The sequence below is a fragment of the Trematomus bernacchii genome, unplaced genomic scaffold, assembly GCF_902827165.1.
Source record: "Trematomus bernacchii unplaced genomic scaffold, fTreBer1.1, whole genome shotgun sequence".
NCBI lineage: Eukaryota > Metazoa > Chordata > Actinopteri > Perciformes > Nototheniidae > Trematomus > Trematomus bernacchii.
Genome location: NW_022987782.1, coordinates 3,136,575 through 3,161,918, shown reverse-complemented (window position 1 = coordinate 3,161,918; position 25,344 = coordinate 3,136,575). Strand labels below are relative to the sequence as shown.

General features: G+C 42.5%; 1 protein-coding gene across 1 annotated transcript in view; it reads left to right on the top strand.

The window, feature by feature from the left end:
- LOC117497404 (vacuolar protein sorting-associated protein 13B-like) overlaps window positions 1-25,344 on the top strand; it is a 392,696-nt gene that overhangs the window by 31,757 nt on the left and 335,595 nt on the right. Inside the window, 2 exon segments of the mRNA XM_034149383.1 lie at window positions 13,174-13,291; window positions 21,977-22,144. Of these exon segments, the coding sequence (XP_034005274.1) occupies window positions 13,174-13,291; window positions 21,977-22,144 (286 nt within the window).

Sequence of the window (25,344 nt, the reverse complement as noted above, 5' to 3'; positions counted from 1 at the left end):
CCAAAATCTCTCTTTACTTTCGTTGACGAAAAATGAGGAGACGAAATATTATCAAAGATAAAGTTACATCTCTGATAGTCAGTTTTTCTCCCAGCAGTTCCATTTCCGGTGCTGCGGCTGTACATTTGAATTACACCGGGCAGCGGCACACTGTGGCCGTTTCTCAATGTCGAGTATACCTGCTGCAGAGCCACTATTTCAAGTATACTACGTCATCGAGCGGCGCCGAATGCTGGGCATTTAACATGCATTTAAAACAGTCCTTCGGCGCCACTCGATGACGTAGTATACTTGAAATAGTGGCTCTGCAGCGGGTTTACTCGACATTGAGAAACGGCCTGTGAACTGTCAGGAAGACTCGGGTCTAACTCATGGTCTAACTAACCTTATTTAACAGAAAATAAAATGGCAACAACAGGGCTTGGGAGCAGTGGTCGCGTTAACCGAATACCCCCCCCGTCAGCGCGAGTGAGTGACGAGTTGTGTACAGACTCGACGGTTAATAATGGATTATGACGGAAATGTTACGATCCTGTCTGTCAAAATGACTGACAACGAAAAAGTCTAACGCCACCACTGCTTGGGAGAAAGAAACTGTGATATTTGGGCCCATTTTCGCTACAATGAGGCGGAGAAAAAAAGCGAATGCATTGTTTTATCAGAAGGGAAGCAACGTGGCCATAACACAGCTGGTAAAAACATCACAAACCTGACCAGATACTCTCTGCAAAGCTGCTTTCTTAATCATCTCAATCAACCTGTGTTTTTCATTAAATAAGGACAAGATATCATCTTATTGTGAAATAAGTTTGACTAAAATGACAAATTATTGGTTTCGGCTAGACTAGTTTGACTGAAATGTTCTATATAATCTGATGACTACAAAAGACTCAACAGTTTTCATTGACAAAAAGTAGACTAAAATAATTAGTTTTCTTTGACTAAAATAAGACTAAAATGCTCAGACTTTTAGTCGACTAAATCTTGACTAAAATAGTTACTGTTTTCTTTGACTAAAATAAGACTAAAATGCTCAGACTTTTAGTCGACTAAAACTTGACTAAATAAAAACAGGATGAAGGTGACTAAATATGACTAAAACTAAAAAGGAAATTTAACACAGGACTAAGACTAAAACTAAATAAAAAAATAGCTGACAAAATTAACACTACTCTGGACACTGTGGAGGTGGTGGGAGACAGGAGTCCTCACTGTGGAGGTGGTGGGAGACAGGAGAATGGCAGCCAAGCTGTCCTCCCTCCTGGACAATGTGTCCCCCCCCCCTCCAGGACACCCTGTCCTCACTGTGCAGCTCCTTCAGCGACAGGCTGCTGATACGTTTCAAAAATAAAACTGAAACTATAAACACAAAACTAAGATCATGACAGGGCAAGGGATGAAAAGAAGTTAAAATAAATGAAATTTAAGTGAGAAGTAGGAGGGAGGCCAGGTGAATACAATGTGCAAAGAGAATTTGACATCAAGCTTTATTGTGAACAGCTTCAAGATGTGAGGTTTGTGTATTATGATAGGAGTTTTTTATTTATTTAAAGGTTCTAGAACATTAATAAGGGAGCCATCACATGCATTTGGTCTCCCTCAAGTCCCTAGGCTTTTTTTCTATTATATGACTAAATGTGTTGTCTGTGAGTGTTTTTCTACAAGGGATGAGGTCTGATTGCTGGATACTCCCCAGGGATGGTGCTCTGTGGGCCTTGACATGGGGGACAGAGCCCCTACTTGTCAGACCCAGTGAGTGTGTCTGTGTTTGTGTGTGTATGTGAGTGATTTGGGGGAAGAGGGGGTCTCTCTGAGATAAGGAACTATCGGGTTTCCTTCATTTATTTTCTCACTCCATAGGCGTTTGCCCTCCACTGCCTGGCGTCCAATCTCCAGGCCTGCGGCTTTGATGTCAGCATGACTTTGCCAGCAACCTGCAGGGGAAAAACAACAATAACAAAGAGTGTGTTTATCCAGCAATGCAACCATTAATCTGCTGAAACTGTGTGAAATTGACCAGTTTTGAAAATGTTTGCCTTTCTAAAATAAGTCAATAGCAGGCATGCCTGGTATCAGCTGCTAATCCCTGCCAAAACATTTTTTGTCAGTTTACCTAAAATATAAAAATAGCTATTTCTGGAGAAAAAAAGAAAATTACACATATTTTTTTAAGAAATGTGCATTGTGCAGTAAAAAACAGTAAGACCATTATTCTGTTTTCCCCCAGACTTAACACTGAGTAACGTATATATTATTTAGAAGTATATAACCTATTTAAAAGACTTTATTCAGCATCCTGGGAAAAATTCATTTAAAATAATAATTCAAATAGGCTTTGTCCTATTAGGTGTCATTACACTACACTGTTCACATTTCTGCTTGACAAAGGCTGAAATTGTCCACATACCCAAAAAATGTGTAATTATTCATTGTTTTGCCTTTATAGGCCAATTTACATACAGATTACATTGCCAATGGCAGTTGAGACTTGACTGGTTTCTGGTATCGGTGCAAATAGATCATTTGTTTGTACAAGGACTATGGACTAAGGACGAGAACTATGAGGCTTAGCTATGTGTTCAGCAGCTCAGATGAGGGTCGACCCTCAAGACGGGCTGAACACACGGCCTCCCCGACCTGACTGAGCCAGACGTCTGCAGGGGGACAAAGGTCAGGCCTGGCCTTCCTGCACCTTAACCCTGCATGGGTGCCCCCTTACCCTCCTAGTAGGGGGTCCCCCTTGCTTGCCACTCACACTGCAGGACTTGTTCCTTTTCTCTTTGCCTCCGTTTCGGTCTCATTGTGCCTTGTCTCTCTCACTCTTGCTGTCTCTTACCTTCTCGCGAGCTCACTACCTAACTTTCACTTATTGTTATTTATTTCCACTCATATCTTATCTAGTGTCTCTCTTTTCCTTTTTTGCTACCGTCATCTTTGCTCAACAGCTGAGTTGACATGCCTGCAGGGGAAGCAACCCCCCTTTTCCTGGTCCTTCTGTCTTTCCCCCCTTCTCTATCCCTCCACCCTCCCTCCCTGTCCTGTGCCCTGCCGTGGCATTGGAGGGATCAGTTTACCCGGCAGCAGCTGAGGCAGGCTTCATTTGTCCCAGGACTTTCCTCTGAAAAGGCATTTTTCGCTTCTGGAGTATTACTTGGTGCCCATGATGACATTGAGCACTTAATTGCGCTACTTCCAAATTTGGCAGTCTTGTTCTTTAGTTGCAGTTTGATTTGTTGAACTCAATGTACCCTTGGCCTACTGAGCTAGGCATTCCTTTAGGTATAGATATGAGAGTGCACTGTTTTTATTCTAAAGCGCTAGAGTAGTGTATTGTAATGTACACTAACCACCTAAAAACGTGAACATGTCTCATTATAAACTTACCTCATTTTGAAAGCAGTCATTTCATTTTCCTGGTAAAATCTCCAAATAATCCAAATTCAGTGTTTGAAGTGATGACAAGTTAAGCAATGAAGTGTGAATAATGAGCAGCAAGAATGCACATCTTATTATTTTTCTAGTCTTTTTCCTTTGGAATCTTGATGAAGTATTTATTTTTCTTCCCCTTATGTATACCAATTCCCACAACTCACTGATGGGGAAAGAACTGCTTGCATGGTGTAGCTCAGGGGTCTGCAACCTTTTTGACCAAAAGAGCCATTTCCCCCCCTTTTCCAACAACTTGTTTTGTCTAGAGCCGCAAAACATATTTGATAGCTTATAAAGTTGTATTTATTGTTATATCATAGACAAAAACTACAGTTTTTTTGCATTTATTATTTATTACATTATAAAACTGTATATATATATATAATATATAATAATAATAATACATTACATTTATAAAGTGCTTTTCCTGGTGCTCAAAGCGCTTACAAGCAAGTAAAACAAAAATAACAACAAAAGTAGAAAGTGCTAAGCTAGGTGGAATAAGGGCAAGGGGTTAGTTGATTAGGAGTTGAAGGCAAGAGTGAAAAGGTGAGTTTTGAGGGATTGTTTGAATGATGTGAGAGTGTTGGCGGATCTGACGTGGCTGGGGAGGGAGTTCCAGAGTGTGGGGGAAGCTGCTGCGAAGGCCCTGTCACACCAGCTCCGGAGCTTTGTCCTGATGGGCTGCAGTAGGTTAGCTTCAGCAGACCTGAGGCGATGGGTGGGGGTGTGTCGTTGGATGAGGTCACAGAGGTAGGGGGGGGCAAGGTTGTTGAGGGCTTTGAAAGTGAAAAGTAATATTTTAAAGTCAATGCGGTGTTTGATGGGGAGCCAGTGGAGGTCATGGAGGATAGGGGTGATGTGGTCGGAGCGTCGGGTGGAGGTGAGCAAGCGGGCAGCTGAGTTTTGGACAGTTTCTTTAGTATGAATGCAGGTGATCCAACAAGTATGCTGTTGCAGTAATCCAGTCGGGATGTTATAAAGGCATGGATCAGAGTTTTAGCAGCGGTCGATGAGAGGGAGGGTCTGATGCGGGCGATGTTCTTTAAATGGAAGAAAGCGTTTTTTGTGACCTGGTAGACGTGAGGGAGGAAAGTGAGGGTGGGGTCGAGGATGATGCCAAGGTTACGGATGTGAGTGGAGGCGTTGACAATGGAGCCATCGATGGTAAGAGAAAAATCTTGGATTGAGCGGGTAAGTGAGTTTGGGCCAATGATTATAAGTTCCGATTTGTCACAGTTAAGTTTTAGAAAATTGTTTTGCATCCAAATTGTAATGTCAGTGAGGCAGGTGCTGAGCTGGGAGTGTGTGGTTGGCGAAATTGATTTTGTTGAGAGGTAGAGCTGTGTGTCATCAGCATAACAGTGGAACTGGAGTTGGTGTTGACGGAGGATTTGTTCAATTGAGAGGATGTAGATGATGAACAGAAGGGGACCAAGTACAGAACCCTGAGGGACGCCATGATTGACGGGGGCTGTGGGGGATTTGGAGTTGTTAATGGAGATGAATTGATGTCTGTCAGAGAGATAGGATTTAAACCAGGAGAGGGCAGTACCGGTAATGCCAATGGAAGACTGGAGGCGGTTGATGAGGATGGAATGGTTGATCGTGTCAAATGCGGCTGTTAGGTCAAGGAGAATGAGAATTGAGAGGGAACCAGAGTCAGCAGAGAGGAGAATGTCGTTGGTCACCTTGAGTAGGGCAGATTCTGTGCTCTGGCGAGTACGGAAACCAGATTGAAAAGGTTCATGAAGGTTATTGCAGTCCAGATGGGATTTTAGTTGGGAGGCAACAGTTCGCTCCAGACAGGAATGGGAGGTTAGAGATGAGCCGGTAGTTATTGAGGGAATCAGGGTTGAGACCAGGTTTTTTGAGTATGGGAGTGACAGCAGCGAGTTTCAGAGCAGGGGGGACGAGTCCAGTGGACAGAGAGGAGTTAATGACTGTGGTGATAAGATGAGTGAGCTGGGGGAAGCAGGCCTTGACAAGGGTGGAGGGCATGGGGTCCAGGATGGAAGTTGAGGTATTCATGCCGGCAACTTGGGCAACTATGTCCAGTGAGGTAATTTGTCTGAAGGCTGTAAAAGGGTGCCTGGAGGGAGGAGGGTAGGCAGGTTCCGGAAAAGGATGGGTGGTGGACGAGACGGAGGAGTTGGCTATGTTGCTGTGTATTATTTCAATTTTGCTTTGGAGGAATGAGAGGAAGGATTCACACTTTGAGGTGGTGAAGGAGTTGGAGATATTATCCATGGGGTTGAGGAGCTTGTTAATAGTTGAAAAAAGGGACTATATATATTATTTTATATATAATGTATATGTAAAACACAGCACTTGGGTACTCTGCACATTTGAAGGAAAAAAAAAATAAATAAAATTGACCTAAAAATAGTTTACTGATTGAATTATGACTGAAGATCGTCAGCTGTCTATCTCTTCCGTTTTTTTCCTCGATACGTAAAGGCTGCAGCACCTTTAACAACTTCTCTCTACATATCAAACATACCGGTAAACCAGCATGGTTTGCTGTGAAAGCATATAACTCTGTCCACGCAGAATTAAATCCTGTGTTCCTGAGATACTTTTCTTTGATTTATCCATAGCTCGCTCATCGAGCCGGGGGTCAGGTTATTCACCTGCAAGAAAAGGCGCTGGCGCGGGACCGTAGCAGGATATGAAGCATATTTTAGTTGCACCAATTAAAACCGTTTTGTTTTTTATTTATGTGTCACAGTATCACCTCAAAATACAAGATACAAAACATTTTCAACCATGCAACAAAATGTAAATAGTCCTACAGTACAAATACTTTTATTTAATTTCCTTCTTAGGTCTAAACTCAAGGGAGCCAGAGCAGAGGGGTTAAAGAGCCGCAGGTTGCTGACCCCTGGTGTAGCTATACAGAAAAGGCCCTTTCTGAAGAAAAGTAAATACTTCTGCCATTTCTACTCTCTTGTCTCTTTTGGTGTTGCATGTTTACGTTACCTGCACGGGAGATGCTTGATTCTCTGTCAGTGTGTCCACAACTCAACTAATGCGAATGATGTTTAAAACCTAATCTTTATTGAGAGAAAAGGGTTCATTGTCATTTAATAGTAGAGCCAAGGAATGTTTTAATTGTGTATGGCATGTGTGTATACAGCATATATGGCATGAAAGATGTGACTAGCTTATTTGAGTATGTGTAAATGAAGTGTGTGTGCATGGATAGCCAAAATTATTTGGTTTTGACTAGGGCTGTCAGTCGATTAAAATATTTAATCGCGATTAATCGCATGATTGTCCATAGTTAATCGCGATTAATCGCAAATTATCGTGGTCATCGTGGGCTAAAAATTCACGAGTCAGAGTCAGAGTCATCGTGCGTGAGAATCCACGAGTCCGAGTTCGAGTCCGCGTCAATCAGTGCGCGAATCCAACTCGAGTCCGAGTCCAGGACTCGAGTACTCCATCTCTGCGTCCTATAGCCTAATACTTTAAGTGTGTATCTATACTCCTCAGCATGAATTTGCTTTATGGTTTCTTTTTTTCAGTAGATGAACCTATATGTTCATAAAATAGAGTGTGTGAGCCTAACTGTATTAAACAAAATCAATGCATTTTCTGTTTCTTTTTAAACTGTAGAATGTGCTCTTGTGTTTCATTGTTGGTCTTTAGCCAGATTATGCTTAATGACAGGCAGGATTCCTATAAATTAATCAGGTTACGTTACTTTAATATTGTCATACTTATATTAGGTAACTGAGTAAATGTTTTAACAGGTAACTGGTAATTGTAAAAGATTACATTTTTAGAATAACCCTCCCAACCCTGGTCAGGATATATGGTGGCTCCTTAGACACTCTGCCACACTTACCCCCATTTTACATTTTTAAAACATGTGATTTCACCCTTTCTTTGTCCAAATTGTTTAACTACCTACGAGCTGCTATTATATACTGTTTCTTTACTTTGTTTTCTTTCTTCCTTTTCTATCCTATGTTGCAGGCTTATTTTTTACTTTACTTTAATTTACATAGTAGTTATAGAGGAGTAGAAGTTTACATATGTAGTCATAGCATGTATTTTGTGCTCTGATCCTCCCTATTCTCCAAAATGATAATTTATGGTTGAAAATGTGTTGACTATATTCTAAATGTAACAAATGTTTATTTACAGCATGCAACAACTGATATTACACATTTTATTTCCATAACCCTGGATAATGAACTCTTGATTCACAAGCAATGAACACGTCCCTCCTAAAACTTGGAAACACAATGATGACCCAGACCCTCTGGAGAAGGGGACAGTCTGCTAGTAGAAGTTTTACAAATCCACCAAAAGTCAGTCTCTTTTTTGTAATGGAACGTTCTCCAATGTCTGTTACTTGATGACATAAGATATGATAGCCTTGGTTTTTGCTTAATCTATAGGAGAGTGTTTGAATATATTGCTTTATTGTGTTTTTCTCTCTTTTTGCATTTATAGATTTACTAGGCTTAAAGGGGACCTATCATGCAAAATGCACTTTTGTACGTCTTTTATACATGAATATGTGTCAGAAAACACAACCCTCTCTATTTTCCTCCATACCCAAATCTCTAAAAAAGGGGCTGCAAACGGATCTGATAAAAACTGATCCAGATTTGAACACTGTCCTGACGTCAGGACAGTGGCGCTACGGCTATTGGGCCAACTCCACCAATCAGGAGGAGACAGCCACGGCCATTGCCGTTCTTAAGCGCTGGAGACGCTGTAGTACATATGCCAGGCCAGTAGGTGGTGCTGTTCTCACAGAATCAGCCCTTGCAGGGGTAAAAAAGTGCAAATTGAGCAAAATGAGGCATGGCTAAAATGCATGATCTGTTTGGTATTTTGAAAAAAAAAAAGTATAAATATGCCTTATATAGGTATGGTCCTACACTATATTATTATAATATAGCATGATAGATCCACTTTAAGTTAAAGTTGTATCTACCCCAGCAGTAGTTGAGTGAAGGTCATTAGCTGTCAGTCTTGTTTTGTCCCTATTTCCCTACGGTTTAATTGCACCTAATCTCTAAGTGAAATGGTCTGAGGCATTCTACAAACCACACACACACTCGCACTTGCACTCTCTCACACACACACACACACACACACACACACACACACACACACACACACACACACACACACACACACACACACACACACACACACACACACACACACATCTTAACCTTGCATTCCTGGGCTTAACAGTCTCTGAGTACAGATGACGTGCAGTTGTGGAGGAGAGACCTTCACCCTTAAAGACTTTATTTTTAGAGCCCACGGAGATGTTTGCTAAATGGAGGTGGGAGCTAGGTTAGGGGGAAGATTTAGTGTGATAAGTGCCTAAAAAACTATGTATGGTAAATGCTCCTCTGTTCATTGCACACATAGCCAGGCAGGAGGAAAGATACTTGCTTATCTTACAGGAACACCAATATTTTTATTAAAATAATAATACACGTGTTATAATTAATAAAGGCAGGTTGCATTGGTTCTTATTACTAAAGTTTATTTAATTATTTTGGTTATCAATCTTTCTCATGCGTCGGGAAGCATTACCCCACTTTGTACTGAGTGTACACTTTGACCTTAATGGTAATGGTGCACATGCATAAAGTAATGAAAACAAGATAAATGCCTCAATCAAATAAATAATGTATTACTAATACACAACTGTGGAAGACGTCCTGTGTGGTACCTGTGCCAAAGACCCCTCACCCCAAGGACTTCAACAGCTACCGGCCGGTGGCGCCGACATCACAGCTGATGAAGACCCTGGAGAGGCTGGTCCTTGGACACCTTCGGCTCCTTGTGAGACCATCAATGGACCCGCTGCAGTTCGCCTACCAGCCTGCCATCGGGGTGGATGACGCCATCATCTACCTGCTGCAGAGGTCCCTCTCCCACCTGGAGAAGGCTGGGGGCTCTGTGAGGATCATGTTCTTTGATTTCTCCTGTGCCTTCAACACCATCCAGCCCCCGCTCCTGGGAGACAAGCTGCAGCTCTCGGGGGTGGATCACCACCTCACCTCCTGGATCCTGGACTACCTCACCAACCGTCCACAGTACGTGAGGACCAGGTAGTGTCAATCATGCCCCTTTCACACCAACGCGGTTCCCGTTCTAGCTCCGTGCTAGTGCTCTTCTGGTTCGGAACCGGTTTTGCTTTTCAGCCTGCGTTTTGTTCACACCGCCCAGAGCCCGACTGGTGCTGCCGCTGCTGCGTCATGACGTCACCAATTACGTCGCTGATTTTCTCCCCAACGGCGTCGGGTCGATGATCGTGTTGCTTTTTAATCCTACGAAGCCAGATTAAATTAAATAACTACTTCTCCACCCTTATACTTTTCTCCAGAGTGCCGTGGTTCATTGTTTATTAATGTGTTTCAGCGGCATTTACCGACCGCTGCAGTGCTGCCCGCTGCAGAGCTGCCCGCTGCAGAGCTGCTCGCTGTTTGGCATCACAACGTTGTTATGAAAGTTTCTCTGGTATAAAATGGGCAGAGGTGGGAGTAAGTCCTACATGTGCAAGTCATGAGCAAGTCTCAAGTCTTGACCTACAAGTATCAAGCAAGTCCCAAGTCACTGTGGTGAGAGTCAAGCAAGTCAAGTCAAGTCATTGCTCAGGTCAAGTCAAGTCAAGTCATACGAAATTCTGATGAATAAGCCCAGTTTCCGCATTTAAATCAGTTAAAAGACAGTGGTTATGAAAATGGATTTAACCCACACTATGATCTTCATTACATACACAGTTAATCATTTGAAATCTAATTTAGACCGATGACAATCATATTAGATTAATATTAACCCTAGAACTGCAGACAATATAGCTAGGATTTAAAACTCAGTTCATTGGGTTAATTTTTGAAATTGCTTCAGTTTATCATAACAGATCAAAAAGTTCAGATTCATTTTACAATAAATCAAGGAGTGATGCACTTCTACAAACAAAAACAACATAATTAAAACATTTAAACAAACTACTAAAAGTAGATGAACTACATTATTCAAAAGTTTACAGTAACTTCTGATAATAACACAGGGGAAATAAACGAGGCATCTCTTTTCCTCTCTCTCTCTCCCTCTCCTGACAGCCCGTCAGTATCAGGGTTAGTACAAATGAATCCCTTGGCGTGTTCATTTACCGTTTTGTCTTCTCTTTGTAATGCTTAATCGATTTGAAACCAAGTCTAACGTAGCTTAAACTTAACGTTAGCTTTCTAGCTAACACAACACATTCACGCACCTTTCTCTGAGGTTTTTTTTGTAGTGACGAATGAAGTTGGATGTTGTGGTGGTCGTGTCACTGATCTTTATGCTGCAGACCCTGCATACCGCTGTTCTCTTCTTATTAGCGTCATCGACAACATAATCCTTGAATCCAAACTTGACTATTTGTGGAGTAACGCTAGCCACTGCCATGTTAACTGACACTCCTGCCGTCTAGTGGGTTGCCAGGTTTGCGCGCACGGCGCTATAATCACCCAATCACATTTTTCGAAAAAACTAAACGTAATATCTCACTACAAAAACAAACGCAAATATTTAATTTTAAACAGTCAAGTCCTTTCAAGTCATCTGTCTCAAGCTTAAGTCAAGTCTCAAGTCATGAATACCAAGTCAAAGTCAAGTCAAGTCTTTTATCAATGTTAGTCAAGCAAGTCTCAAGTCCAAAAATATGCGACTCGAGTCTGACTCGAGTCAAGTCATGTGACTCGAGTCCCCACCTCTGAAAATGGGTGATGTTAGCATAGCAACCGAAGCTAAACTGACTATCTTGACTACTTGTTGCTATCCTATTGTGGCATAAGCCGTTTTCTACAGGCACATTTTACCGGCGTATTTTTCATTATGATTCTACTTGTGATAGTCGGACATGACAACCTGTGCAGCCCATGTATTGATTCCATCCGATAGCTGCTATAATACAAAACAAAACGTCTGCCTGCTCTCCACAATGACAGCGCACGGATGGTCAAAGTAAGGTACAAACAAGTGTGTGGTTGCGTTCTAGTCACTTTGGTCAGCGCTACTGCTTGTTACAACCCGGTTACAACTTTCATTTGCCGTACTCGCCATAAACTGTTATTGCTCAGGTTGATCCCGCCCCTGCCCCCGCCTCCGACGCAAGCGTGACATATGCGGTTCTTGCTTCTAGACCGACCATTTTTTGGTGCTTGGTAAGCACCGGTTTTTGGTGCTTAGAGCCGGCTCCGCTGCGGTGTGAACAGGAAAAAACGGTGCTTATCAGGCTCTAGCTCCGAACCGGCCCTGGAACTGCGTTGGTGTGAAAGGGGCATCAGAAACCATCATCAGCAGTACGGAGGCCCCCCAGGGGACGGTGCTGGCACCGTTTCTCTTCACCCTCTACACTGCAGACTTCACCCACAACACTGCAAACTGTCACATGCAGAAGTTCTCTGATGACTCCTCCATTGTTGGCCTCATCTCCAACAAGGACGACAGGGAGTACAGGGACCTGACGCAGGACTTCACCCTCTGGTGCCAGAGGAACCACCTCCAGCTCAACGCAGGGAAGACCAAGGAGCTGGTGGTGGATTTCAGACGGCGCCAACACTCCCCCGACACCAGTGAACATCCAGTGGGCGGACATTGACATTGTGAAATCTTACAAATACCTGGGCGTTCATCTGAACAATAAACTGGACTGGACTGATAATTCTGCTGCTCTGTACAAGAAGGGACAGAGCATACTCTTTCTGCTGAGGAGACTGAGGTCTTTCGGGGTGCAGGGGAGACTCCTTCAGACATTTTATCACTCTGTTGTGGCATCAGCCATTTTCTATGGTGTGGCCTGCTGGGGCAGCAGCATCTCGGCGACTGACAGGAAGAGACTGAACAGACTGGTAAAGAAGGCCAGCTCTGTCCTGGGGAGTCCTCTGGACACTGGTGGTGGGAGACAGGAGAATGGCAGCCAAGCTGTCCTCCCTGCTGGACAATGTGTCCCATCCCCTCCAGGACACCCTGTCCTCACTGTGCAGCTCCTTCAGCGATAGGCTGCTGCACCCCCGCTGTCTCACGGAGAGATACCGCAGGTCCTTCCTTCCTGCAGCGGTCAGACTATACAACCAGCACAGCACCTAGTAGACCCCCACACACACACAACACAACACAGACTATAACACCCCTTGCTGTTAAATACCAACCAACTATGTGCTATATGTGCTATATGTGCAATATATAATATATGTCGTTAATAACTGTGTAATATATACCTGGCTACTAAATCCTTAGAACTGTTACAAGATGTGTATTATGTAAATTGTGTAACTTGCTGCTGTTAAATACCATCCAACTATGTGCAATATGTACTATATATGCAATATATATATATATGCTGTTAAAACTGTGCTATATATACCTGGCTGCTAAATCCTAAGAACTGTTACAGGATGTGTATTTAGAAAATTATGTAACTTTTTATTTATTTATTTTTTATTATATTTTTTATATTTTTTATTATATCATAACTTAGTACTTTTGAATGCATGTAACATATGTAACATGTGTAACATTAAGCTGTCTGTGGCTCTTTTTTCTGCTGTAACTACGTACATTTCCCCTCTGTGGGACTAATAAAGGTATTCTGATTCTGTACGGCTACACTAAAGTTAAATAAAAAAATATTTGTATCTTGTTATAATATAAAAAAGAGCACTGAAGAACTGTTTCACCCTGTGTTCACTTCACCTATCCTCTTTTCATCAGGATGACCACGAGAGTGGATCTAGCTCCACCAGTCGCAGTGTCTCAGACACCTCCAAGGCTGTGGCCAAGCCCCGCCGCCTTCAGCAGGCGGCCCCCAGCGACCCCGACCTGCCCCCAGGTGAGTGATGGCCCTGGGACCAGTGAAATTATTCCACCTCCCTGGGCAGGGAGGCAGCTCCCTTATAAATTGTGTTTTTTCTTTTAACCTCTAGGAATGCCAAACAAGTCATTTAAATCTATTGGCTTGTTGTAGTTCAATCCCTGAAGAGGCCAGTTTTACCAATGAGGTAGTACCTGTTTACACTGTAAGAATGCATTTAGGAGGAGCTGTGTAGCACTGCTATTTCAACTAGTAAATCAGCCAGAAAGAGTGTGGGGGATGTCTCTGTAATAAATCACTCAGTGATAGCTCTTATCAACAAGGCCACTTGACCACATGCCTCCTACAGGGCCATGGATTCCTTGCCTGCCCTTTTCTACCACTTCACAGCACCTCAGAGACAATGGCCTTGTTTGTTTCGGGCTGGATAATGGCCTTCAAAAATATTTATGACTATTGGGTATTTTTTCATCATGTAAGTCTGTCGACAGATTTTGCCTAAATAGCGTCACAAACCGTGCAAGATGCAGTTACAAAACGTTAAAGATGTCTATTTTTAGATCAAAATAAAGGTAAAGTTTGAATATTTGTTAAAGTGTGAATAGATGCACAATGTCAGCCATTTAATTCAACTACTTAACAAACCTGTTGGGGGGTAAATAGGAACAAATAAAAGTTCCAAAGGCAGGGAAAAGGGTTTGAGAGAAAACTGCTAAGGTGAGAAAGTAGTTGGCAAAGGAGAGACTTAAATATGAAGAAATGGGTTTAAAAGAGAAAAAAAGAAGAAAAAAGTAAGGAGAAAGAAGGGGGTCTTGAGCTTTAAGAGCTAGGTCACCGTCAACAGTGAGGTTCACTCCAAGAGCCCTAGTATGCGTGAATATATGAACCTACACGCCCGGCTGCCTGTATCAGGGGAGGATCCATTTTCAGGCTGATGTTATGAGATATTATCTTTCCACAGCTGTTAAAGCAGGGTGCCTTAAATACATCCCCCCCCAGGGTGTGTGTGTGTGTGTGTGTGTGTGTGTGTGTGTGTGTGTGTGTGTGTGTGTGTGTGTGTGTGTGTGTGTGTGTGTGTGTGTGTGTGTGTGTGTGTGTGTGTGTGTGTGTGTGTGTGTGTGTGTGTGTGTGTGTGTGTGTGTGTGTGTGTGTGTGTGTGTGTGTGTGTGGTGTGTGTGTGTGTGTGTGTGTGTGTGTGTGTGTGTGTGTGTGTGTGTGTGTGTGTGTGTGTGTGTGTGTGTGTGTGGAAATTAGCTAATCAGATTTGGCCACTTTGTGATGTCACAACTGTTTTTTTGGTTGGGCAACGATTAGCCACAAACCAACCAAGGTAACCCCCGCCGGATCAAAGTCAACTTTTATAATGTGTTTTTTTAATTTCCTTAAATGAATTGTTTTTGAGAAGTCCCTGCACATCTTTACACTGGGAAGAGCGGGGGCGCGCGTTACGTGAACTCGCCTCGCAGGTGCACACGCCTGGGGCAGAGTACATCTAGACTCGAGAGAAAACTTGATAGAGACCGACTCGAGTCCGAGTCCAGTATTCCAAGTCTGCTAAGTGTAAACTGTGTAGCTTTATTATGTTAAAAACGAATTAACAGTTGGTTTGGAATTGCCATTGGAAAAAAATGAGATGAGACCATCTCAGGGCAATGCCCCGTCTTCCTTCTTCGTCAGCATCTACGTCGACAAACCTCTGTGTTGCGTCTGCTCCCCTCCCCTTCAAAACAACCAAAACAAAACACGGGCGACACTAAAAAGCAACCACCAGCAATTATCCAGTCATTTGGCCCTAAGCTCTCACATGCTGAATTAATTTATCCTCCCTGTTCTCCATGTGGTGGAAAATAGTGATGTTAATTCATATGCCATGGGGTTGGTAGTCACACAAAGACCAAACACCAAGTGCTTCCACCTTAGGGGACTCTGTGAGTGATTATGGTTACTGCTGCTTGTGGGGGACCAGCGGCCACTGTTTGTGAGAACCGCATTTCTCCGTTTCGGGGGATTCCTGCAATGGTCATATTCACTCTGAAGAAAATGTGTTCTGTTTTATATTGGTTCAAAGAGGTTTATTGGTGGCACGTCTCACTTTGAGTCTAGTTTTAGCCTGCTACCTACTGGATCAAAGTTATGTTCGAGATCAGCAGTTGTAAAACTGAACTCTCTTGAAGAGCCCCAAAGTGTTTCATTTACTAAGTAGTGTCTTAACAGTGTGCCCAAATGCTTTCTTGACAAACTAGGTATTTTATTATAACATTATATCACCCGCAACATCATATTATTGTGTGACTTCTTCAATACAGTACTACACTTCTACTTATTTTCCAATTTCAAGTCCCAACCATTCTCATTTTGATAAATATTAATAATATTGCTCAGACCAAATTTAGATTTTATTTTGGTTTCTTAACTAAATCAGGGGAAGGTAGTATTCCTGTCCTGCCAAAAAAAGCACAGAATGCACTTACACAGGCTTATTTCATTGCTCATATTGTGTGTTAAATCCATGTGTATGTATGGTTGCGTGAATGCATGCACCTAAATGTATTTATTTGTTAAAGAGTTGTGCATGCATGCATGGTTGTGTAAGTATGCGTGTGATTGGAGGAGATTGAGATTTGCATGGACTTAAATGCAAACACACTCCTGAGACAAATCCATGGTCCAGTGCTACTGTTGTCCTGGTACTGGGGCCTTTGCTCAGAAACTAAATACAGCAGCTGTTCTGGTATTACTGGAAAATGCTACTTAAAGAGAATATCCCATACTAGTAAAGACTGGAGCTTTCTCCAGTGTGAGCTTTGTCCTGTTCTGGAAACCTGCTGTACCATGCATGGTTTGGTTCTGTGAATCTACAGTTTTACTACAAGAGGCCCCAGAGCTAGTAGAATGACTAACATAATCAGGTGGTGATAGTTACCATTAATAACACAGCCTTGCAGTGTTTCCATGGTTCCACAGGAAACTTGCCATGGTGGAATTTAGACCTTAGTCCCACTTTGTTCCCTTTCCTTATATTTTTTAGGAAATGAATTAGGGCAGGGATTTATAGAATTGTGTGAACTGCTATGTCCCACAGTAGCTGCTATATGTATTTGCTCGAATACATAGCTAACTGTCTAAATTATATTTCAGAATAACAAGCAAGCAAGTTGCCCTTACAGTCATTTTTTTGTGTGAAACTTTTCAATCTTTCGCTCGACAGCTACTTATTCTTTTCATATACAGGAAAACTGGTGATCAAGGACAGTATAGTATTTATTTATTTCCACATAAAGAAGCTGGGTTTTCCAGTCATTTTATGGTTGAACAGGTTTAAGTGGGCTTCTTCCCTGTGGGCCGCAACACAGGTGCTGGCTGTGTCAATTGTTTACAGAAGTTCTAGCAGCGCGATGGCTTGCAGAGAGAAGAATTGTGGCCCTGGACTTAGTGCGAGGCAAGAAGAGATATAGCTAGTGTAAGAGAGTGCAAGAGAGACACTCTTTCTAAATAAGAAACAAAGAGTGAAATAGCAGGAGGTAAAGTGATGGCTTGCCAGGCTGCAGGTGTCACACACACACACACACACACACACACACACACACACACACACACACACACACACACACACACACACACACACACACACACACACACACACAGTGACATTCGGCCAGGTCGATATATACTCAAAGTCAGACACACATTTAGTTTATGAGTTGTGTTTATATTATGCCATCTTCTCTTCCTGCAACTCTGTTTGGTGAGGCGGCAACCTCATGAGAATTGTGTCATTTGGATTATGCTAATGCATGTAAGGTGTGTACAAGTGGCAGAACAGTTAACCAAGTCATGGAAATATTTTCGTTTACAGCACCACTTGGCCTAATTATCCGTTCTGTTATGTCCTGAGCCAGACATGAGGATCCAGGAAGACAAACATTTGGTTTGGAAAATAAGGGAAAAGTATAAAGGTTTATATGTTTAACTTGTAATTCTTTGTTTAACAGTAAATGGAAGGAATTAATAATGCCATTGGTTAGGAGGATTTATTACTGTATACTTTCATATTTTATGGTTGAAAGTCCCCTGTCTGTAATATTTTAAGTTCTTTCTTACTTCGTTGAGCAATGACCTTAGCATGTATGTTTTTCCTACAAAGCTTCTGTTTCTGGGTGTCATTGTGGCCATAATGAGGTACTGGTAACACTGCAGGATGTAACACTGCAGGATGGCTCCCCCAGCTCTGCTGAAACCCAATCTATCGCAGTGCTCTTTTTCTCCTGCTTGTGCTTGGTTGCTAAGCCCCTTCGCCTCCTCACCACAAAACCACCGACCCCCATCTTTCACCCTCTATTTCTATATTCCTGTTTCTTTCCATTCGTACAAAGTTCATAACTCTAGCCCTTGCTCTCCATCACCACAATATATAAAGGTTCCTGTTTTATTTTATTTAAATCCTGTAATGCATTACATTTTTAAAGTAAGTGATGAAATAAACTGTCAAGCCTTCACACTATAAAATGAATGTGTATTGAGTGTTTTCTCACAGGAAGCCAATTTGGTGTTTTTATTATCATTATTGGCAGAAATTGTCTTTAATATAGTTTAATTGTGTGCTCCAGCCATAGACTGGTCGGCCACACGAGGCCGACAGGGAAACGCAGATAACGATAACAATAACGGGTCCCAAGGTGGGTAGATCTGCGGACGAAACGCTCTGGGGGGCCAAACCCCACCTGCATTGCTGATGTGTTTCGCCAACAACAACAACAGTTTTCCGAGTGTTTCGAGCCAGGTCCCGGTATCTCGCAGGACAGTGCACCCAGCAGGTGCCTCCAGCAGACCCCCCCGCACGGCAGAGTTTCCGTTAGCCGAAATCTAAAATGTTCCGGTCAAAATGTTGCTTATTGTTTAGGTGTCCTTTGACACTCAGGCCAGTAACTAGAACTAGCTAGATCTGATCGATATGGACATCAACGCGAGTGAAGTCTAATCGGACAGGAGAGAGAGATCAGAGATCAGCTGCTGCTGACGGAGAAAAAGAGCCCTGCCTCTCCCCACCTCTGCTGCTAAATCCACCGCGGAGAATAAACAGAAGGGCAACCATGGAAACCATGCTCAGAAGTCTTCTTCGCTGCTTTTGGTGTATTTTGTGGCGGAAGTACAGCGCCACTTACAGGCCCGGCATATGTACTACGGCACTCAACAAGGCATCCCTGGCCGTGTTCTCAGGTGTGTGCAGTTCAGCTGGCAGAGGTGTTCACAGACATCTTCAACTGGTCCCTGCTGCAGTCTGTAGTCCCCACATGTCTTAAACACTCCACCATCGTTTCTGTGCCCAAATAGTCAAAAATCATCAGCCTCAACGACTACCACCCAGTAGCACTCACCTCCATCATCATGAAGTGCTTTGAGCGGTTAGTCAAAACATTCATCACCTCCTCCCTCCCTGACTCTCTGGACCCCCTGCAGTTTGCCTACAGAGCAAACAGGTCCACAAACGACGCCATAGCCCCCCCCACCCCCCCCCTCCACACTGCCCTCTCACACCTGGACCAGAGGAACACATATGTGAGAATGCTGTTCATTGATTACAGTTCAGCTTTCAACACCATTGTGCCCTCCAAGCTGGTCATCAAGCTCAGAGACCTCAGGCTCAACAGCGCCCTCTGTGATTCCTGACGGGCAGACCCCAGGCAGTGCGGGTGTGAAACATCACATCCGCCACCCACCGGAGCCCCTCAAGGCTGCGTGCTCAGCCCTCTCCTCTACTCCCTGTTCACACACGACTGCGTGGCCACACACAGCTCCAACACCATCGTGAAGTTTGCTGATGACACGACCGTCATCGGTCTGATCACTGATGGCGACGAGACGGCGTACAGAGAGGAGGTCGAAAACCTGACATCTTGGTGCCAGGATAACAACCTACATCTCAATGTCAGCGAAACCAAGAAACGCCATCAATGGGACTACGGTGGAGAGAGTCAGCAGCTTCAGGTTCCTCGGTGTCCACATCACTGAGGACCTGACATGGACTCATCACACTGGTGTCATCACCAAAACAGCTCGACAGCGGCTCTTCTTCCTCCGCAGGCTGAGGAGGTTCAACATGGACTCCAGGATACTCTGCAACTTCTACAGGTGCACCATAGAGAGTATCCTGCCTGGCTGCATCACGGCCTGGTACGGCAGTTGCAACGCCCTCAACCGTAAGACCTTACAGAGGGTGGTGAAAACTGCACAGCACATCACCAGGACGGAGCTGCCATTCATGGAGGATCTTTACTCCCAGCGGCTCAAGAAGAAAGCCCTAAGGATTACAAAAGACCCCCATCACCCCAGCCACAAACTGTTCTGTCTGCTGCCGTCTGGCAGGCGTTACCGCAGCATGAGGTCTAAAACCACCAGACTCAGGGACAGTTTCATCCCACAGGCTATAAGAATGTTAAACACCTGAACTTTTGAAAGAACATACATAACATTCATCTGTTTGCAACTCATATATATCAATATTCCAATTACTGTATATAGACTATTCTGCACAATTTCTATTATATTCTGTTTCTATTATATTCAATTTTATTTTATTTACTCATACTATTTTATCTGTTTTATTGTGTTGCCTTTGACCTAAGATTGTCATTGTCATAACTACACTGTAGCTATGCACACATGCCAATAAAAGCCTTGAAACTTGAAATACGATATACTTTATTGTCCCTGTAAGAAAATTGGAAACTTGAGCAGGAGTCAGTTAAATTCAAAATGGCCGCTATGTTGTCATGTGTGTTTCTGTGTTTTCGCCCTTCGTTTTCCCGGTTTTGTGTGTGTTTGGCAGGGTTGTTACAATAGGGTCTTCGCCAACCTCTGGTCTCAGACCCCAATAACATGTATTATTATTGTTATTTACAAGTGAATGATGAAAGCAGGGGTCAGAAGTACATAGCTTTGACTTTTAGGGAATGCAGCTCTGGATTGATCTCTTTTATGCTATATTTCTACAATGTCTTCTTGTTTGTCAAAGTCAACTTTAATGTCAATTTTTCTGTGTGTTTGTACAGACAGAGAGATCGAAATAACGTTTCCAACAATCCGGAATACAAAATACAATAATACAAATATACAAATATAAATATGTATATCCTCTATATATACAATCAACAGACACATTTACACATAGGCACACATTAAGATAAAACACAACAATCAATACAAAATAACAAAATAACAGTAACTTCAATATGTTAGTGAATGTACATGTTTGCATATGTTTTCTATTTATAATTAGGCAGTGGCGAGCCGTGACTTTTATACCTAGGCCCTCTGACCACCCCCCCCTTCCCTCGAAAAAAAAAAAAAAATAGTTATTACGTCACAGCGTATACTTCAGCGGAATATCAAAACAACGGCCCGGGGTGCAAAACGCATCAATGACAGCGACCCTCTACCACACAAAACAACACCTGTATACAACCTGCCCATTGCCTGGAAAAGGTTAGATGCCGCCTATCACAGTGCTCTGAGATTTGTTACTAACTGTAAAGCACTTACTCATCACTGTACCCTGTATGCCAATGCAGGTCTGCCTTCACTTACTGTTCGGAGGCTCAGTCATTGGTACATATTCATATATAAAGCCATGCTGGGTAAACTACCGACTTATATCTGCTCTTTGATCTCACGGAGAGTGGCAAGTAGCTATTGCCTGAGATCCCAGGATGTGTTCTTATTACATGTGCCAAGTGCTAGGACTGTTTTAGGTACTAAAGCTTTTATGTGCGCAGCTCCTCTAGCTTGGAACACTATGCAAAAAACATTGAAACTGAGCATTTTGATTCCCTTGCATCATTTTAAAGCACGGCTGGATAAAATGTTATTGGATACCTGTCACTGTGAATAGGTTGCTAATTTATACCCCTGTAATTATGTTGTGATGTCCTTTTTGTTTTCTGTTGTTTTTATGTGTAACCAATGTACCGCAGGTCTCCCTTGAAAAGAGATCGTTGATCTCAATGGGATTTTTTAACCTGGTTAAATAAAGGCTACAAACAAACCCAATTTGTGTTCTTTGAAATTGAAAAGGATATTGCATTGTGTTTGTTACTTAAGTTGCAGTTGTATATATGTTTTAAGTGTAATTTGGCTAGGCTTCCTATTTTGTATGGACATGCTTTTAATTTGAAGGCGAGTTTACGCCGTTAACAGGAAGTTGTGGAAACAAGAAAAGCTTCACTGCGGGCGGAACTTGTCATAAAGTCCGCGATAATAAAACCCACCCATTTAGAGGGAAGATATGATTGGTCAATTGTACTGTCATTTGACATTACTCACTCGTTCAGTTACTATAGCTGGCCCTCTGTGAATTTACAGCAGGACCACCAATCAGCTCCTGTCTTCACCTCGCAGAGACGAGCTTCTTTCATTTAACCCTTCACATTCAAACAGAAACTGAATAGGCAGATTCGAAGGATTTATTTCTTTGGAAACGTTATTTTAAATACAATTAAATCAAGTTATTTTGGTAAAACTAATGAAAAATATTATATATATATATATATATATATATATATATATATATATGAAAATAAATATTTTTTTAAATATTATTTTGTAGAATATCTTAGGCCTAGAGGGCCCTGACGGCTCGCCACTGTAATTAAGTTTAAATCTTTTGCAGATTGAGATGTGTCTCATGTTTTGTTTATGTGTTCGCAGGTTACGTGCAGAGTCTGATCAGACGTGTTGTGAACAACGTGAACATTGTGGTGAACAACCTGATCCTTAAGTACGTTGAGGATGACATTGTGCTGTCGGTCAACATTACCTCAGCAGAGTGCTACACTGTGGACGATATATGGGAGAGGGCCTTCATGGACATTACTGGTGAGCAATGGCTACTAACATTTCTTGGATTAACTAGTACATCCACTGAGACAGGAACCTATTACATTAGAAAATGCATTTCCTGCAGAAAATGCGTGCGAATGCTGTAAACCGTGAACATTTGTGGCTGAATTGAGCTGAAAATGCAGAAAAAGCTGAATATGTTATTAGCTGAATGGTAGCTGCTTTTAGCTACAAAAATGCAGAAAAAGCTTAATATTTAAAAGAAAAGGTTTAAAAAAAGGTATAAACAACATGTATAGCCTTGATGTCCTGAAATAGCTGAATAATGTAATAGTTGAATGGTTTCTGCAGCTGAAAATAGGCTGAAGGAGTTAAATATCAGATGCAAGTAGTAGTGAATGAATTTGTATTAAGAAGAGAAAAGAAAGTAAAAATGCTTGGGAAAGCAGCAGAATATTTTGACTGCAAACTTTTCGACTAAAACCATACGTCACCAATAATGTATAAAATATGTGGAACCTGTTGAAGTCAGTATGAAGTCTCCATCAGACAGAAAAGAATAGGCTGAGACAGTCTGTTAAAGTCCAGTCTGTCAGTGTTTGTTTCTGTTCCTGAGCACCTACTCATAACACCCAATCATAACACCTGTGTGTGTGTCCAGAGATCAAAGGTTTCCATGGTGTCTGTTCTGATTAGATGATCTCACTCAGGTGTGTGTGTGGCTCCAATCTGCCCAGCAACACCATGACAACCAACTGCAGCACTGAGTCCCATAAGAATGCATTGAGGAGTATATCTGACAATTTTGCCACCTGTTCAAAAACTATGGCTCCTATACAAAAATGACCAGACCGTGAGCATCAGGGAACCCCAATGAACTGATATATGTTTTTTTTGGTTTTGTGTGTCAAATGTGAAGATGGGAGCAGTTTGTCTAAAGTTGACTTCTCTCTGTTCTGAAGAAAGTTCCGGTCAAATTTAACATGGGAGTCTATTGGGAGCTAGGTGGACTTTTTGTCACTCTGATCACTATTGGGCCAGAACGGTGTGTCCGTTTGATATGATGAAGGCAATTGAGCAGGCCAGACTAATAATGCTCCTGAAATCTTTTGAAATTATTTTAATAGATTGTATATTTTGGCTCTGAGAGCAGTTTTAAAATATTTTTTCCGAAGATTTTTAAGACCCTCTACACTCACATGCCCCTTTCACACCAACGCAACTCCGGTTCAAGCTCCGTGCTAGAGCTTTTCTGGTTCAGAACCGGTTCTTCGGTTTAGCGCCGGCTCTTTTCACACCGCTCAGAGCCCGACTGGTGCTGCCGCTGCTGCGTCATGACGTCACAGTTTACGTCGCTGAGTTTCTCCCCAACGCCGGAGCTCACCTCACAATAACAACGGGCCGGGGACTGCGTTGCTTTTAATCATACGAAGCCAGATTAAATTAAATAACGACTTCTCCAACCTTATACTTTTCTCCAGAGTGCCGTGGTTCATTGTTTATTAATGTGTTTCAGCGGCATTTACCGACCGCTGCAGTGCTGGCCGGCTGCTCTTCCACGAGTGTATTCTCCCGTTAGCTCCGGGTTAGCTCACACGGCTCTAAAGTATTCACTGTCTGACTGTCACACAAGCAGCTGATACATATCCCCAGTTCCCCTTAAGTGAATGTGTGTCAGTCTGAATTGACGCGGTTTGGTGTCAGTCTGAATTGACGCTGTTTGGCATCACAACGCTGTTATGAAAGTTTCTCTGGTATAACATGGGTGATGTTAGCATAGCAACCGAAGCTAAACTGACTACTTGCTAAGCAGTTTTCTACAGGCACTTTTTACCGACGTATTTTTCATTATGATTCTACTTGTGATAGTCGGACATGACAACCTGTGCAGCCCATGTATTGATTCCATCCGATAGCTGCTATAATAACAAACAAAACGTCTGCCTGCTCTCCACAATGATCAATAACAGCGAACGGATGGTCAAAGTAAGGTACAAATAAACAGAATCACACGAAGCCTGGTTAGTGTTGCCTGACTTTATAAAGTGTGTTTTTTTTAACAAGTGTGTGGTTGCGTTCTAGTCACTTTGCTCAGCACTACTGCTTGTTACAACTTTTATTTGCCGTACTCGCCTTAAGTGTTAGCTCAGGTTAATCTCGCCCCCCTCCGACGTAAGCGTGACGTATGCGGTTCTTGCTTCTAGACGGACAACTTTTTGGTGCTCGAAACGAACCGGATTCCGGAGCTATGACGCTGCTCCGCTGCGGTGTGAACAGGAAAACCCGGTGCTTTTCAAGCACCAGCACCGAACCGGCCCTGAAACACCGTTGGTGTGAAAGGGGTATAAGTGATGATGTCACGCACTCTAAAATCTAAAACAGCCTGTACATTTACCAAAACTTAAACGTTGATAAGTCAAAAACCGTAAAAGATATGAAGAATCGGAATAACAAGTTTTATAGCTGAAGGTCTTGTGATCATTTTAAAGTTGGAATGAAGGAAAAGAGGATTTGAAGGCATCTCCCATTGACTTCCATGTTAAAAAAAGAGTTTAAAAAGCTGAATATTTCAAAAAGTATAAAATATTTTTAAAAAGTTGAAGGTTTCCCATCGATTCCTGAACAGGCTGAATAGTTTAATATTTGAATGGTTTCTGTAGCTGAAAATAAGCTGAAGTTATGGAGAGCCAAACTATTGGTGAAATAAGGGGAAGAATAAAGAATTGAAGTACTATAGTGGAATGCTGTGGCACAGCATTCGCACTAATGATATGCAAAAAGAGCAAGAGCAGCATACACAAGTATTTACCACATGGCAGTACAATATAGCAGCAACGACATATCAAGTGCAAGAGAAGATACAAGAGCTACATAAAGTGCAAGAGGAGATTCCCCTGTATTAAAGTGCATTTAGCGGTTGTTTCTCAACCATTCTTTGAGTTGACCTTTAAAACTATTGAGTTTGGGACAATCCCGTATCTCAGTAGGGAGGCTATTCCACAATGAGCTGCCTTTAATGGAAAGTACATTTTGTCCAAAAGTGGTCCGTCTACGGTGGACTTCACAGTCTCCTCTGGTTTCTGACCCACAAAAAACACACTGGACGCTTCCAGTGTGTTTTTTGTGGATGAATTCCCCTAAGGGAGGGGGGGCCAGTCCATGTAAACATTTATAAACAAAGCACATACTTTTAAAAGACTTAAAATGGTCAAAGCTCAAGAAATGGTGTTTTTCAA